This window comes from Chiloscyllium plagiosum, chromosome 26 (assembly GCF_004010195.1).
Source record: "Chiloscyllium plagiosum isolate BGI_BamShark_2017 chromosome 26, ASM401019v2, whole genome shotgun sequence".
Lineage (NCBI taxonomy): Eukaryota > Metazoa > Chordata > Chondrichthyes > Orectolobiformes > Hemiscylliidae > Chiloscyllium > Chiloscyllium plagiosum.
This window is the reverse complement of record NC_057735.1, coordinates 38,963,196-38,980,377: the sequence shown is the minus strand read 5'-3', so window position 1 is coordinate 38,980,377 and position 17,182 is coordinate 38,963,196. Positions and strand designations below refer to the sequence as shown.

At 41.0% G+C, this 17,182-nt stretch overlaps 1 protein-coding gene across 5 annotated transcripts in view; it reads left to right on the top strand.

Annotated features, from left to right (window-relative positions):
- The first annotated feature begins 5,202 nt into the window (after window positions 1-5,202).
- uhrf1bp1 (UHRF1 binding protein 1) overlaps window positions 5,203-17,182 on the top strand; it is a 119,684-nt gene continuing 107,704 nt past the window's right edge. Inside the window, exon 1 of one of the 5 annotated variants that reach the window (XM_043716924.1) lies at window positions 5,203-6,276. In XM_043716924.1, coding sequence (XP_043572859.1) covers window positions 6,233-6,276 — 44 coding nt within the window. In that variant the 5' untranslated portion in view covers window positions 5,203-6,232. The remainder of the gene's footprint in view (window positions 6,277-17,182) is intronic. The other 4 variants (XM_043716925.1, XM_043716923.1, XM_043716921.1 and 1 more) reach the window with 4 other exon arrangements.

Sequence of the window (17,182 nt, the reverse complement as noted above, 5' to 3'; positions counted from 1 at the left end):
GGAACCTAACATGTGATTCTAAAAAGATTAATGTGGCGTTCCAGAGATTCTACTCTAAGTTATGTCAGTCTGAGAATTGTGAGGAGGGGCAGGCCAAAATGGAATCCTTTTTTAGAGATCTGAAGCTCCTGGGTGTGACTCCCGAACAACAGTCTTTCTCAATGCCCCATTATCAGAGCAAGAAGTGCCGGGTGCTGTGAGGCCGCTTCAGAGTGGAAAGGCGCCTGGTCCTGATGGACTTCTCAGTGAATTCTATAAGGAATTTATAAGTATACTGTCAGGCCCGATGTTGAATATGTTTAATGATTCATACAGTCCTGATTGTCTCCCACCATCTCTGAGAGAGGCCAATATTTCACTTATCCTTAAAAAAGGGAAGGATCTGGAAAACTGTGCTTTATATAGGCCCATCTCGCTCTTAAATGTGGACTTTAAGATCCTCTCTAAGGCTCTCGCTTTAAGGCTGGAGACTGTGTTACCTCTATTATTAAAGAGGATCAGACGGGCTTCATAAAGGATCGCAGATCCTCCAATAACGTTGGGAGGCTGCTTAACATAATTCAAGCATGCCAACAGCAGTCAATACAGGGATTGGTGATTTCTTTAGATGCAGAGAAGGCATTTGATCGAGTTGAGTGGCCGTACCTTTTCTATACTCTAGACCGGTTTGGTCTGGGCGAAGTTTTCATAAGATGGGTAAAGATTCTCTACAGCGTACCTCTCGCTGCGGTCATTACCAATGGGGTACGATCAAGCAATTTTAATATTTCTAGGGGCAGCCGGCAGGGCTGTCCCCTTTCACCATTACTTTTTACATTGGTGATTGAACCGTTGGCAGAGGCCATTCGTGGGGATCTCAATATATCAGCTCCAGAAGTGGGGTCAAAATTACATAAGATTTCGCTGTATGCAGATGATGTTCTATTTTTCTTGACAAATCCAGCAGTCTCAGTGCCTTGCCTGATACAATGCATTCACGCGTTTGTCGCTTTTTCAGGGTATAAGATTAATTTTGCTAAATCAGAGGTTGTGCCTATGGGTGGTCTTATGAAAGAGTTGGCCCTTGAGAGTGACTATAGATTCCCATTTAGGTGGTCACAGGGGGGTTTTGTGTATTTGGGCATATTCATTACTCCAGTTCTGGATTGGCTGTTCAAAGCCAATTTTACTCAATTATTTGAAAAAATTAAACAAGATCTCCAAAGATGGGGGGCACTTCCAGTCTCATGGTTGGGTCGGATAGCGCTTATTAAGATGAATATTCTCCCTCGTTTGCTATACCCTATACGGATGCTCCCCCTGATTTTCAATAAACAAACACTCAGGAGACTGAACAGTTGGTTCAGCTCCTTTATCTGGCACCGTAAACGGCCCCTCATTAAATTAGCCAAACTGCAGTTGCCTCACAGATTGGGGGGAGTAGACCTTTTGGTCATTAAAAATTACCAATTAAGCTCACTTTTGACCTACGTAAGTGATTGGGTTTGTGGGGACCCTCTTTCAATATGGCTAGATATCGAAGTCTCCCAGGCAAGGTGCCCCTTACCAGTTTGCTGTTTTTGGACAAGCTGAGGACAGTTGGGGAATATTGCCATAACCCAATAGTCATCAATACTGTTAAAGCATGGAGGCCAATTTGGCAGAGTGAAGGTAATATTGGCAAAACATCTTTGTTTACACCTTTAGTAGGTATGTCGAGTTTTAAACCAGATATGATAGATTCAGGATTTAAAGGTTGGGCAGCTAGGGGTATATCTTGCATGGGTGATTTATTTGAGGGAGATGTAATGATGTCCTTTGATCAGTTAGTACGGAAGTACGAGTTCCCTAATAGAGACCTCTTTCGTTTTTTCAAGTTAGGGATTTTATTCAAAAAAAGACCACACTTTTGACTGATCCTTACAAATCTGACATAGAAAGAGGGGTACTAAGGGCGAAAAGTACACTCTCTGTCAGCACTTTATATCACCAATTGGGGGGTGCCACCTCAGATGAGTCTGATCGACTCTGCAAGATGTGGGAAAGAGAGCTGGGTGTTGAAGTTTCATCAGAGGCATGGGAGGATATTTGGGAGAATGCAAGGAAGATATCAATTTGCAATAGGACCCATGCTTTACAGTTGAAGATTCTCCACAGGGTCCACTTAGCCCCAGACTGTTTGTCAAAATTTAAACCAGGGGTATCTTCAGCGTGTCCCAAGCGCAAGGTCTGTACGGGTATTCTTACCCATTGTCTTTGGTCTTCTGACAGGCTTCAAACATATTGGAGCGCTGTGGTCGGTACAATGGAGAGAATTTTAGATGTAGGGGTGGAGAAGGACCCTATTTTGCTCCTGTTGAGCCTACCCATTGTATTTCCTGCAAACTTGCATAAAGAAAAACTTTTCAATATTCTTACATTCTGTGCAAGGAAGAATATCTTGCTAGGTTGGATATCAGAAAACCCCCCTGGCCGGTCGGATTGGCAGAAAATTGTTATGGAGTATATTCCCCTGGATTTTCTCACAAATATGGTACACCACAAAACTGAGAACTTTTACAAGACATGGCAACCCTTTTTGAAATACCTGGACACAGATTTAGCTGCCACACTAACAAGGGCTTTTATATAGCCATTACGATTGTGTTTCATGAGTCCCAATATCCAGGGAGGAGGAACTGTGAATGTATGAGTGTTTTGTTTGGCTGGGCTGAGTTATTACTATTTATTTGTTTGTTGTTAGGTATTTATTTAGTTAGTTAAATAGCTCGTTTAGGTTTTTTTTATTTTATACTTCTCTATATATGTTTATATATTCGTATAGGAGGGTGGGCTGGGGAATTTTTTTTATTATTTGGGTTTAGTTTAGTTTTGTAGTTTTTTGTACGGTTTTGAATTGCATTGTTTTGTATTTGTTGTAATATTTAAAAATTCATTTTTTCCTAATAAAAATATATTATATATAAAAAAATTATTGTGATCCCAGCACTGATCCCTGTGGCACCCTACTAGTTTGAGGATGCTATCCTGAAAATAACTCCTTTATCCCAACTCTCTGTTCTGTATTAGTTAGCCAATCCTCTAACCATGCTATATATTACTTTCAACACAATGAAATCTTGTCTTATTGAATAATGTAACCTGCAATAGCTTATCAAACTCCTCTTGAAAACCAAATATATTACAGTCACTGCTTCCCCATTATCTATCTAGATTGTTTTCTTCAAAAAGACTGTAATAAATTTGTCAAGCATGAAGCCATGCTCTGCTAGTTCATTACTTATAACTGACTCTGACATTTTCCTATTGAAAGATGTTAAGATAACTGCCCTATATTACCTGTTTTTGTCTTCTTTCCTTTTGAATAAAGATGCTACAATTCCAATTCTCCCACAATTTTCCAAAATCTAAATATTCTTCGAAGATTATTACTAGCATATTCTAAGATGTATCCCATCGGGGATAGAAGCTCGGGAGATTTATTGCTCTTTTGCCCCATTAGTTTCCTTACTACATTTTCTCTTGTAAAAGTTATACTTACTTACTCTCCCTTTTTAGTCCAATTCAGTATTTTGGGAATTCTATTAGTGTCTTCTAAAGTGAAGAAAGACGTAAAGTATCTATTCAACAACTAGTTTTCCTGGTTCCCCATTATTATTTCCCCAGCCTCATTGTCTAAGGGGGTCTCTATTCACTGTGGGCTCTCTCTTCCTTTTATATATCAAAAATAGCTTTTACTGTCCATGTTGATATTTATTTCAGGTTTTCTCCCTCCGTATTCATTCTAATATTCACTGGGAAGAAACCTCTGCTCACCCAGTACTGGACATTAGACAAGCACTAGAGGGGTTCTTTGCTCGTTGCAATGAAAGATATGGAGCACAGCACAGTGAAGCTAACTGCATGAATAGTCCATTGAGGTCTCCCCACCTCCACCTGAGCAGTCATGCTCTTCCCCAGCTTCTTCAAGAACCTTTTCTTCATGTGAAAATGGCAAACGATGTTGAATGCAAGGGTACAGTACCCCTTATTCTAACTTTCCACCCACCAAGCTCTGCATTCAACAGATTACACCATTTGCCATTTTCAATTCCATCATTGTGATGCCACAACCAATGACATCTTCCATTGTCCTCCCCTTTCAGTGTTCCAAAAGGACTATTTCTACATGATATCCAGATCCAACCCTTTATCACCCCCAACACCCCCTCTTATAGCACGTTCCCATGCAGGAAATGTAAGACCTCGTCTTTTAACTCTATCTCTTCGATGTCCATTCACCTGGCACGTCCAAGTCCTTCTGCAGCTTTCCTGCTTCCTCAACACTGCCTGTCCTTCCACATATCCTCTGGCTTCCCACTAATCTTCACCAAATTATTGAATTGGACAAAAAAGGGAGAGTAAATAAGTATAACTTTTACAAGAGAAAATGTAGTAAGGAAACTAATGCTGATGTCATTTTATGTGCATTGAAGAAACAAAATGTAAATTGAGTGATCAATTTGCAAAACACATCGATTCACTCTGTTTTTATGACCCCAAACCTCTCCTTTCATTAGAATTTTCCCCTCCATCCCCATTCTGAACCTCTGTCTTAAGCCTCATTCACCTGTTTCAATGAAGCTCAACATGAGCTTGAGAAATAAAGTTTCGCTTCACAATTAGACACTGCAGTCTCCTTGATTCAACAATGAATTCAACAATTTTGCATTCCTATTTTGTTATGTGATTTTTGATTTTACTTTTCAGACTGCCGTCATTGGTAACAACTTCCTATTTCAATGGCAAACTGGACACATATTTTCTCTCTTTACTTGCTTTATCATTCACTGTGCATCATTATTCCTTTTCTTATTTAATCTGTCCTGACTTCTAGCCTATTATTGACTCTTTGTTCTAATCTCTCCTCCCTTCTAGCCTTCAATACTTACTTTAAGTCTCATCTTTCACTTTTTCCTGCTCTGATCATCAAACTGAATCATGAAAAGCTTTTCTCTCTTCACAAAGCTGTTTGGTCTATTGAATATTTCCAGTATATCCTATTTTTAGTTCCAACGTTTCTTCTTTTATACTCTAGTAAATCCTGTATTTTAGAAGGTCAGTGGCTTGTTTATAGCTTCCACCAATACCAGGTATGTGTCCACTTAAGACTCAAATAGTCTGTGTGGCATATCAATTTCAAAGGTTTAATATTGCACAGTATCATAGGTATTATGATGATAGCCTCTGGACTTGGGGGGAGAACAGCTGACAATACGAAAGGAGTGACACCCAACATCTGGTCCCCCTCAAAGTCTCTGGAACAATGTCTGTCATATCAATATAACCTGCAACAATTTGTTAACATACAATAAACTATATCTTGTTCACTATAAGAGATTCTTGTAGTGAAACAAGGAAATTGTTTTCCTCTGAACCAAGAGCGCCCTGTATTTTCCTACACTTAAAGCAATCGTCATCATCACCAGCAACTCACACAGCGTAAAAAAACAGACATATCCAAAGAACAGCCTGGTAATAGTCTTTCTTTTTTCCACTTGTACAAAAATGTTTGTCCTCCTGCAGTGCCACCACACTTAAGTTCAGGAGAAAGAAACATACTCAGTGGAGTTTTAACTTTGTTGTGTTAGCTGTCTGTTTGTTAATGAAGAACTTCCAAAAGCTTGGCAAGGCAAATTCAGCCTTGGTTCCTGCCTCCGACTCCTTCGCTGTGAATCCTACGTTTGCAGGTGTCAGATATTTTGTGAGGACATGGTCAGCGTCCACCATGGATATTCTGAAGACACAGGGGTCACATATTAATAATGCTCCCTGGGTTAAACACTGGAGGGAGCCTGCGTATTTTGAACGACAAGTTATTATGAACGACACATGGAGTAAGATCCATAAGCAGGAGTGAGTTCAAATGTGTTTTTTTTACGAAAGCAGATCTCTCAAAAAGAGTGAAAGGTGTCAGGCACAACCTGTTTGAGCCAAGCTTGGGAAACATTGAGTTTTCAGAGAACCCCCTGGTGTTTTCTCCCGATGTACTGGGATGTTTAGCGAGCGCTGGGCAGCAGGTGGCGCAGTGCGGCTCCCAGGCGCCCGCCGGCCCATCTTGCCCGGAGTGTGCGGTCTTTTCTCGGCGGAGGAGTAAAGGAAAGGCAGGCGGCGGTGGGCTGACCACGGGCTCAGCCATTGGGTACCGCCGAGGCATGGCCGGACGTTATTTAAAGAGCTGACCGGCCGCTGAGGTCCCGGAGCCGAGTGCACCATGGCCGGCCTCATCAAGAAGCAAATCCTGAAGCACCTGTCCAGGTAGGAGGCGGGGCTGGGGCCGGGCTGTCCGTGCGGCGGGGAAGGGGGCGAGGACGGGCTGCCCGCGCGCCCTCCCTTCCCCCCTCTCTTCCCCCTCTCCTCTCCCCGGGGTTACGGGTGGGTCGGTGGGAGCTGGGCACCCGGGGAGTCTGTGATCTGAAAGGCGGCGCTAACCAACCGGTTGTGGTTTAGCTTCGCTCCGGAGACGACCCCGAATTGTCGCCGTTGAGGGGAGATGGATCTTGAGGATAACATCGCCATTGGCGGTGCCACCTTTAAACTTCTTACACTCTGCTGCAATTCGCTTATATTCGATTCGGAGTCTTACACATTTACTCCACAAGTATTGATCCAGCTTAAATTAAAATCAAACACGTTGTGGTCGCGGTCACTGAGATCGAATGGCCAATAGTTTCTCCCTTTTCCCAAGTTTCCGAAGGTTGAGTTGGTGGCGGATGATTGTGGGAATTTTTTTGTCCCTGTTCGTTTTAGACCTTTTGGTCGGTCCACGAGAAATCATTTTTGTTTAAAATTCGAGTGACGTGATGTGAAAAATTGTCACTGAGAGAAACCTGGCTGACCAGTTTCGTGATTAGAATGGTACTGGAAAAGCACAGCAGGTCAGGCAGCATCCGAGGAGCAGGAACATCGATGTTTCGGGCACAAGCCTCATTCCTAATGGAAGACCTTTTGCCCGAAACGTCGATTTTCCTGCTCCTCGGATGCTGTCTGACCTGCTGTGCTTTTCCTGCACCCCTCTAATCTTGACTCTAATCTTCAGTATCTGCAATACCCACTTAGAGTCTTAGAATCATAGAGATGCACAGCATGGAAACAGACCCTGCGGTTCAATCTGTCCATGCCAATCAGATATCCCAACCCAATCTAGTCCCGACTGCCAGCACCCAGCCCATATCCCTCCAAACCCTTCCTATTCATATACCCATCCAGATGCATTTTAAATGTTGTAATTGTACCAGCCTCCTCAATTTCCTCTGGCAACTCATTCTGTACGCATACCACCCTCTGAGTGAAAAAGTTGCCCCTTAAGTCTATCTTACATCTTTTCTGTCTCACCCTAAACCTATGCCCCTGGATTCCCCCACCCCAGGGAAAATACTTTGTCTATTTTATCCTATCAATGCCCCTCATGATTTTATAAACCTCTATAAGGTCACCCTTCAGCCTCCGACGCTCCAAGGAAAACAGCCCTAACCTATTCAACCTCTCCCTGTAGCTCAAATCGTCCAACCCTGGCAACATCCTTGTAAGTCTTTTTCTGAACCCTTTCAGGTTTCACACTTCCTCCTGAACGGTTACACGAATGTTTCAGTTCTGCAGAAGGAGAAGTTGAATGAGGGAACTCCAGAGCTTGGGTCTTTAGCAGCCAAAGTTATAACTTTCAGTGGCGAAACAAGATGATAACTCTTTGTGGTTTACTTGCCCATCATCTCTTCAGTTTCTCAACCTGAGATCTTAAGTATTTGCATCTTAATGAAAAAAGAGAGAAAAATTAGCAGAGTTCTTGATTGTGGGGTAACCAATCTAGAGAGTGCATTCTTTTAATTTGCTAAGTTCACCACTATTTTTTAGCTAGTAATGGATACTGACAAGGCTGCAATAGAATGATGACACTCATGATGGGAACCCAAGAGTCTCACAGAACAGAAACTAGCCCTTTAGCCCAACTTGTTCATGTTGACCAGGTTTCCAAAATTGAACTCTTTGGCTGTGTTTTGTTCATTTCCAGGTGAACCCTTCCTATGTATGCATCTGACCAGATGTCTTTTAAATATTGAAATTTTACCCATCTCTACCGCTTCCTCTGAAAGCTCATTCCATTTATTCACCACCCTCTGAAAAACAAAATTGCCCCTCCGATCTCTTCCCCCCCCCCCCCCCTTTAAATCTACACTCTCTAGTTTTGGACTCCTCTATTCTGGGAGACCTTGAATACTCACCTTATCTATGCCCCTCCATGATTTTGTAAACCTCTATAAAATCATACCTCAGCCTCTGAAACAAGTCCCCGCCTATCCAGCCTTTCCTTGTAAGTAAAACTTTCCAGTCTTTATAACAATCTTGTGAAATCTTTTTGCACCCTTTTCAGTTTAGTTACATCCTCCTTATAGCAGGGTGACCAGAATTGTATGCAACACTCCAAGTGTGGCCTTACCAATGTCTTGTTCGGCTGTAACATGATACCCCCACTCCAGCATTCAGTGCTCTGAACAGTGAGGCCAAGAGTGCCAAATTCTGCCTTCACCACCTTTTACTTATGACACCATTTTCAAGGAACTATGTACCTCAATCCTGAGATGTCTCTTTGACAACACTCCCAAGCGCCCTATGTCCTGCCCTGATTTGTGTTAGCAAAATGCAACACCTTTCATTGAGGTAAATTAAAATCCATCTGCCATCCCTTGCTCCACTGGCCTAGTTGATCAAGGTCACGTTTTACAGTTTGACAACCATCTTCACTGTCTGTTATACCACCAATTTTGGTGTCATCCACAATCTTACTAACCGTCTCTCATATCTTCTCATCCAAATCATTTATATAAATGGCAAACAACAGGGGACCTAATGGTCACGGGCCTCCAGTCCGAACGACAACCCTCTGCTGTTTTAAACACAGTATAGAAGCAAAAAAGTCAGGATGCTCGCCCCTTGCCGTCCACCACCACTACCACCACTTCAAGCACTCCTGTGATGGCAACAGCACCGGGTTAAATAGAGTAAAGTTTTCTTCACTCTATTTAACCAGAAAGGTTCTTTGACTCATTATGGGGGGGGGGAGGAAGTCAAGTAGCTTCAATTCTAGAAAAGTAAAAATTAAATAAACAAAAAGTGGCCTCTTTAACTGCTGCAACATTGATGGGTGTTCTTCTGTTTAGCTCACATGACTTATGCCATTTGAACACTATTTCTAGGCAGGGTTTTTGTAGCATTTCCTCAGTGCTTCAAAAATACCCAAAAACTATTTCCACAGCCTTTTTTTGAGGAGCCGAGTTCCAAAAACTCTGCCTCTGAGAACAAATTTCTCCTCATCTGTCTTAAATGGAAACATGATTTTTCAAGTGTGCCACGAATTCTAGAATTTTCCAGAAGACAAAACTGACATTCTGTTAAGATGCTGTCATTTGTATCATTCAATCAAGTTTCATGACTCAAGTTTCAGTTTCACCAAATTGCTTTCCAAGTCTCAAAACATTCGAATGTATCATGGTCACTTTCTGATAAGTTCCTTTTTCCATAAGGTTATTAATGACATGTCTTCATTGCGCATTTATAATCCGAAGCTTCCTGATATTATTTTAGTCACCAGTGCCCTAGGACAATTATACTTTCTGTGCTTTACCTGACCCATGTTGTGAATCTTTGATGTAATTCAATAATGTGGAACAGATCTGTTTCCATGTTATCATAGCTTAATGGGTGATTAGGTCTAGTTTAAGTTGGCAAGAAATTTAGGGTCTCCTGCATAAACTGACTTGTGTATTGGATATCAGTTTAAGTCTCTGCAGAAGCTTAAATTCTAATGCTGTCCAACAGAACTGGCAGGAAATAAAAACTTTTTAATGTGTCCATTGAAAGCACGTGCAAGGACTGCAGTCCTTTAATTTTGCACCGAATGGATATCCTTTTTCATGTACTTTAGTGTTGGAGGTGAGGACAATTTTTAACTACTTAACATAACTGACCACTTGTTATAAGACTTTAATATGGGTGGTAGAGCAAGGAAATGTTTCCTATATGTGCTTTATGCCAAGCGAACAGTTCTGTATAATCATCCTCGTGACCTGGACTTTTTTGCAGTTGGGTTTCTAATGGTGAGTGTATTGAAAATTGGAACCATTGTCTTGTAAACTCAAAGTACAATTTACTAAGATAATTTTAGTGCTAGTTCGTGGCTTCTTCTACAAACATGAATGTGCTTATAAAATTCTTAAGAATCATACTGGAGGAAGTGAAACCTAATTCATACTGTTGTTTAAAAATGTGAACTCCAAACACGACCATGAACAGATGTGCTGTCTGGTTCAAATGTCATGAACACCCAATATCATACATTTTTATCATACTCTGTTCAGAATGTGTTCTGTAATGCTTAACTAAGTCACGCTTCTGCTTTGTGCTTGTGATAGTACCTCTGAAAGCTGGAACCCATCAAGTGGGGAATTATTGGTTTTTTAGTTGCTCCATATGTCGCATTTTGTCTGTGCCATCTCCTTTTGTAAAGAGAGAACAGACTTGCGTTAAAATGGGTTATTTGCATCCTTGGGGATTCTCAAGTGCATCATAGCTGAAGAAATTCTCAACTTGAGCTATTTAAGGGAAAGAAACAAAGTTTTAGTGCATATCAAAATCTTAAAGTTAGTGAGATGAATTGTCAGTAAATTGATTTTTAGCTTTGGTTGAGAAGAATTTTCACTGAAATAGCTTGGGTTTGTGTGCTTGGGTCTCTACAAATAAGTATCCGGGGCCTTGATTTCATCTTTTTATCAAAAAATTTGTATTGCTGGAGGTACTACGTTACTCCAGTACAGCTCATAAATATCAGTCTGTGTAATGTGGTCAGGTTATGGAGTGGAACTGAAAGATGGAACTTTCTGATTTCGAGGGAAGAGTGCTTGTGTCACAAAAAAATGATTATTTGGTGGCTTGGGTGCGAAAATGAACAGAACCATGTTCAGTATAGCGTAAAGTTGCATTTGCATTTCTATGTTGTGTTTAGAAGGGGAGGACTTGGAATACAAATATGAAACTGAAACCTGGAATGGCATCAGATTATCTGAAATTTTGATGACATACATCTAAAAAAATTCTTAAATTTTCAGCTTATGGTGTTTTAATTAACAGCCAGGCTTTGAAGAGAAGAATAATACTGATATAACCTATTGCAATGACAGAGGCATCCAGAAGGCCAGACATATGTACAGCTTCAAAAAAAGTGACGAGGTGCTGTCAATTTTAGTAGTCTCAACAGTCAGCTGATGGAAGAAGTCCTGAGTGACTTGGAAGAAAACTCCAGAAGGAGCAAACTGTTTGAAGCTGAGGGTATGGGAAACCTGTGAGTGAGTTCTCAAAATGTTCAGAAATTGGTAATAAGAACTCTGGAAACTGGGAACAGCTGTGCAAACTGAGCAAAGAATCAAAAGTGGAGACAATATGACCATTCACTGAGGTTTGCATATTTGTAAGATGATGGTTGAATCTCCATTTCTGATTATTGTAGTAAGACAACAGTTAGTGAATGTTAGTGACTTTTCCTTTGTGTACTATAATGTTGCTTCTTTTAAGAGTACACTGGCAACTCATGAGAAGTTTCAGTGACTGACCACCATGGGGTAAATCAATTTCAAAAATAAAACTTCTTGTCAATTAAATTAGTTCTCATTTTGTAATCTGACTTGTTCAGTAATAACATCAGCTGAGAACATGACATAATTGAGTTAACAGTTGAGCACTGTTCATTATAGGATGATCTACCCTTGCCTGTTTGTCCTTCGTGATGAGGAAAAGACAGCAATTAAGTTAAAACTGGGCCATTTGAAACTGGTCAAATCTGAATTTAAAATTGAGTGCCATCATGAATGGTTGCAAAATGTTCAAGAATTACCCTAACTTCCCTGTGTAAGAGTTGTAAACTATCTTGCTCTTTGAAGTCAGTCTGACTTTACTGTTTTGAGGACTGCATAGCATTGCTTATTTCCAATGGTTAAAATTCCAGATGATATAAAAGATAGGGATAATAGTTCTTGAAGAAAAGAATTGCAGCTCTTTTTTTTGGGGGGGGGAGCAGAATTTTATCAGTTGTTGGTTAAAAATATGGATTTCTCTAAATTGTAATATTTTCAGTAATATTTCCATTGCCTTTGAAAAACTAATGGTCCTTTTTCATGTGCCAGTCCTGCTTTAAAGTCTAACTGAGACACCCATGTATTGCCCAGTGATCTGCACTTTTAAATATTGAGACCTTTTTTGAGGCAGTAGACTAAGTTGGTCATGCTTCGTAATTTAGATGAAACTGCAACTTCTGGCATCTGCCAAACTGAATTGATTCAATTCAATATCTTTGCTAAGCTTGAGAATAGCCATTGTCTGAAATGGTGAATAACATAGATTCAAAGTGAAACAAAATTCTACCTCTTTCTATACATTTAGTTATCCTGAAATTAAACTGGCCCTTTTTTGTCACCATGTTAGTCAACTCACTCGAGAATTGCCATGGTAGGAAAGAAAAGTATAAATCTGGAACAGATGGGTATATCGGGCACTACTTTATTCCGGTCTACTGGTATAATGTTTAATATAATTTTTGGAGGTTCCACAATGTGCAATTTTACATTTTGATCATGGATTTTGTAGACAAGAACCCAAATAAATTGCTTTTTAAAAGGATGATTTGATTCATTTAAGCAGAAGAATTGTTTGGGAACATATGGGCTGAAACGTCCTTTTTTAACCAGTTTTGAGTACTTTTCACACTGGTAGTCTCAATGAAATTAGTGAAATTCTTTGTTACTTGTCACCTTTGAGATGTCTGAGAAATCCAAACCCAGTGGGCATGAGAGTTTTGCGCATTTGCAGTACAGCAGTTACTTCAAGTAGAGTTTTAATTTTTATCTAAACCATGTACATGGTTTTGAAGAATATTGTGTAGATGATTGAAGGGACCATAGTTCATTTTATTTCCCACATTTTCAGAACTGTCTGCTGCAACATTTAGCTTGCATTTTACAATAAATAGCTAGTCAAGTCATAGAGATGTAAGGCACAGAAATAGACACTTGGATCCAACTCATCCATGCCGACCAGGTATTCTAACCTAATCTAGTCCCATTTGCAGCACCTGGTCATATCCTTCTAAACCCTTCCTATTCGTATACCCATCCAAATGGTTTTTAAATGTTGCAATTGTACTAGCCTCCAACTTCCTGTGGCAGCTCATTCCATACATGCAGTACCCTCTGCGTGAAAAAATTGCCCCTTAGGTCCCTTTTTATATCTCTTTCCCCCTCACCCTAAACCTATGCCCTCTAGTGCTGACTCCCCCACACCAGGGAAAAAACTTTTGTCTATTTATCCTATCCATGCCCCTCCTGACTTTATAAACCTCTATAACGTCACCCCTCCGCTCCAGTGAAAACAGCCCCAGCCTATCCAGCCTCTCCCAAGAGCTCAGATCCTCCAACCCTGGCAACATCCCTTTTAAATCTTTTCTGAACCCTTCCAAGTTTCACAACATCCTGCCAATCGGAGGGAGACCAGAATTGCACACAATATTCCAAAAGGGGCCTAACCAGTGTCCTGTACAGCAGCAATGAGGCCTCCCAAATCTTGCACTCAGTGCTCTGACCAACAAAGGGAAGCATGCCAAACATCGCCTTCACTTCCTATCTACCTATGACTCCACTTTTAAGGAATTACAAACCTGCATTCCAAGGTCTCTTTGTTCAGCAACACTCCCCAAACCTTACCATTAAGTGTACGAATCCTGCCTTGATTTGCCTTTCCAAAATGCAGCACCTCACATTTATTTAAATTAAATTTCATCTGTCACTCCTCCGCCCATTGGCCCATCTGATCAAGATCCTGTTGTACTCTAAGATAACCTTCTTCACTGTCCACTACACCTCCAATTTTGTTATCATTGTGGCACACCACTGGTCACAGGCCTCCTGTCTGAAAGGCAATCCTCCACCACCACCCTCTGCCATTTGAGTCAGTTCTTTATCCAAGTGGCTAGTTCTGCTTGTATTCCATGAGATCTAACCTTGCTTACCAGCCTACCATAAGGAATCTTGTTGAATGCCTTCGTGAAGTCCATGGAGATCTCGTCCACCACCCTGCCCTTGTCAATCCTCTTCATTACTACTTCAAAAAACTCCAAGTTAATGAGACATGATTTAACACATACAAAGTCATGTTGAATATCCCTAATACCTTTCCAAATACATGTAAATCCTGTTTCTCAGGATTCCCTCCAACCTGCCCATTACTGATGTCAGGCTCACCATCTATAGTTCCCTGGCTTTTCCTTACCACCTTTCTTACATAGTGGCACCACGTTAGCCAACTTCGAGAGTTCCAGCATCTTACCTGTGACTATCAATGATAAAAATACCTCAGCAAGGGGTGCAGCAATCACTTTCCTAGCTTCCCACGGAGTTCTAGAATACACCTGATCAAGTCCTGGGGTTTTCTCCAATTTTATGCATTTTAAGATATCCAGCACCACCTCGTCTGAAATATGGACATTTTTCAAGCTGTCACCATCTATTTCCCCACATTGTTTTTCTTCCATGTGCTTCTTCACAGTAACAGTAATGCAAAATACTCATTTCGTATCTCTCATCTGCAGTTCAACATAAAGGCAGCCTTGCTAATGTTGGAGGGGCCAAGTTCTCTGCCTAGTTCTTTTATCATTAATGTATTTAAAGAATCACTTTGGTTTCTTCTTAATCATATTTGCCAAATCTATTTCATGTCTCTGTTTTTTTGCCCTCCTGGTTTCCCTCCAGTATACTCCAATTGTAATTATACTGTTATAAGGATTCACTTGATCTCTGTTGTCTATGCGTGACTTATGCTTCATTCTTTTTCTTAACCAAAACCTCAGTTTCTCCAGTCATCCAGCATTCCCTACACTTACCAGCTTTGTCTTTCACCCCAACAGGAACAGACTGTCCCTGGACTCTCTTTATCTCATTTCTGAAGGCTTCCCATTTTCGAGCCGTTCCTTTACCTGCGAACATCTACCCTCAATCAACATTTGGAAGTTCTTGCCTAACACTGTCAAAGTGGCCTTCTTCCAATTTAGAACTTCAACTTTTAGATCTGGTCTATCCTTTTTCGTCACTATGTTGAAACTAATAGAGTTATGGTCGCTGGCCCCAAAGTGCTCCCCCACTGACACCTCAGTTGCCTGCCCTGCCTTATTTCCCAAGAACAGGTCAAGTTTTGCACCTTCTCTAGTAGGTACATCCACATACTGAATCAGAACATTTCAAACTCCTCTCTATTTAAATCCTTAACATTGGCAGTCCCAGTCTGTTTGGAAAGTTAAAATCCCTTCCAATAACCACCCTGTTATTCTTACAGATAACTGAGATCTCCTGGCAAATTTGTTTTTCAATTTCGTGCTGACTACTGTGGGGTCAATAGTATCATATCAGTAAGGTGATCATCCCTTTCTTATTTCTCAATTCCACCCAATAACTTCCTTGGGTGTTATCCCAGGAATATTCTGCCCAAGTACAGCTGTATTGTTATCCCTTATCAAAACTTCACACCCCCTCCTATCTTGACCCCCGCCCCTTCTATCCTTCCTATAGCATTTGTATCCTGTAATATTAAGATGCCGGTCCTGTCCATCCCTAATTGCTAATTGTGTCTCCATAATTGCTATCATATCCCAGGACCATGTTCCTAACCATGCCCTGAGTTCATTTGCCTTCCCTGTTAGGCCTCTTGCATTGAAATAAATGCAAATTACTTTATCAGTCTTACCTTGTTCTCTGCTTTGTTCCTGCCTGTTTGACTCGCGCCTTTTCCTAACTATACCAGTCTCAGATTGATTTCTTTACTCCTATTGGCCAGGGTCCCAAACACCCCATCTTACTAGCTTAAATCCTGCTGAGCAGTTCTCGTAAATCTCCCAGTCAGTATATTAGGCCCCTTCTAATTCTGGTACAATGTGAGAGAAAATTTAACGAGGAAACGTTGATCTGTATTTCAGTTGCTGAATTTTAGAGTCAAGTGATTTCAATATGGGGTGAGTTATAACATTACGTTGCATATGTTTTTAGCAACTGTATAATTTTAGCAAGATGACTTTATTTGTCTATTCCACTCCCCTTGCAACGAAGGCCAACATGCCAATTGCCTTACTAATTATTGGCTGCAGCTGTATACTGACTGTGCCTTGTACGAGCAAATGCAAATCTGTCTGAATATCAACAATATTGAATACCAGTGTCATGCCTTTTGAAAACATTTTGTTTCTTAAGACTAATATCTCAACTGTCTATGTAACATTATGCAATCTCGTTGCTTATTCAGTTAATCGTTCAATGTCTCTTTGCAACCACAGTGAGCTCCCACAGCTTACCTATTCACATGGATTTTAGAACATCAAATGTAGATACCCGACACTGTCTCTTCATTGAGGCCAGGGGATTGGTTAGTTCAATGGCTAGATATCTGGTTTGCATGGCTTCATTTTCTACACCAGTTGAGACTGTCACAAAGGACTCCTCTTTTCACCCTGTTTCCTCATCTGAGACATGGTGACCTGCTGGCTCAACTCCCACAGTTGTCTTTCTCTCATGACAAAGCAATCCTATGATCTGGTGGGACACTGGCAACTTTACGTGTATCTTTTTCATTCAAGTCAGTACAGATTATAAATAGCTGAGGTTCCAGCCTCATCCTTGTTGCATTCCTTCTCTTTTCAGTGTCTGCCAATTTGAAAATGGTTTGCTTGCTTCCTGTCCATTTAACCAGTTCTCTATCTGTGCTATTACCTCCAATCCATGAACACTTATATTGCCTGCTAAGTTATTGTATGGCACCTTTAGAAAATTCCCTTTTGGAATAGAATTCTAGACATAGAATATCTTGGAGAAAGTGAGGACTGCAGATGCTGGAGATCAGAGCTTAAAAATGTGTTGCTGGAAAAGCGCAGCAGGTCAGGCAGTATCAAAGGAGCAGGAGAATCGATGTTTCGGGCAAAAGCCCTTCTTCAGGAATGAGGAGGGTGTGCCAAGCAAGCTAAGATAAAAGGTAGGGAGGAGGGACCTGGGGGAGGGGCATTGGGAATACGATAGGTGGAAAGAGGTTAAAGTGAGGGTGATAGGCCGGAGAAGTCGGGAAGAAGATTGCAGGTCAAGAACGCGGT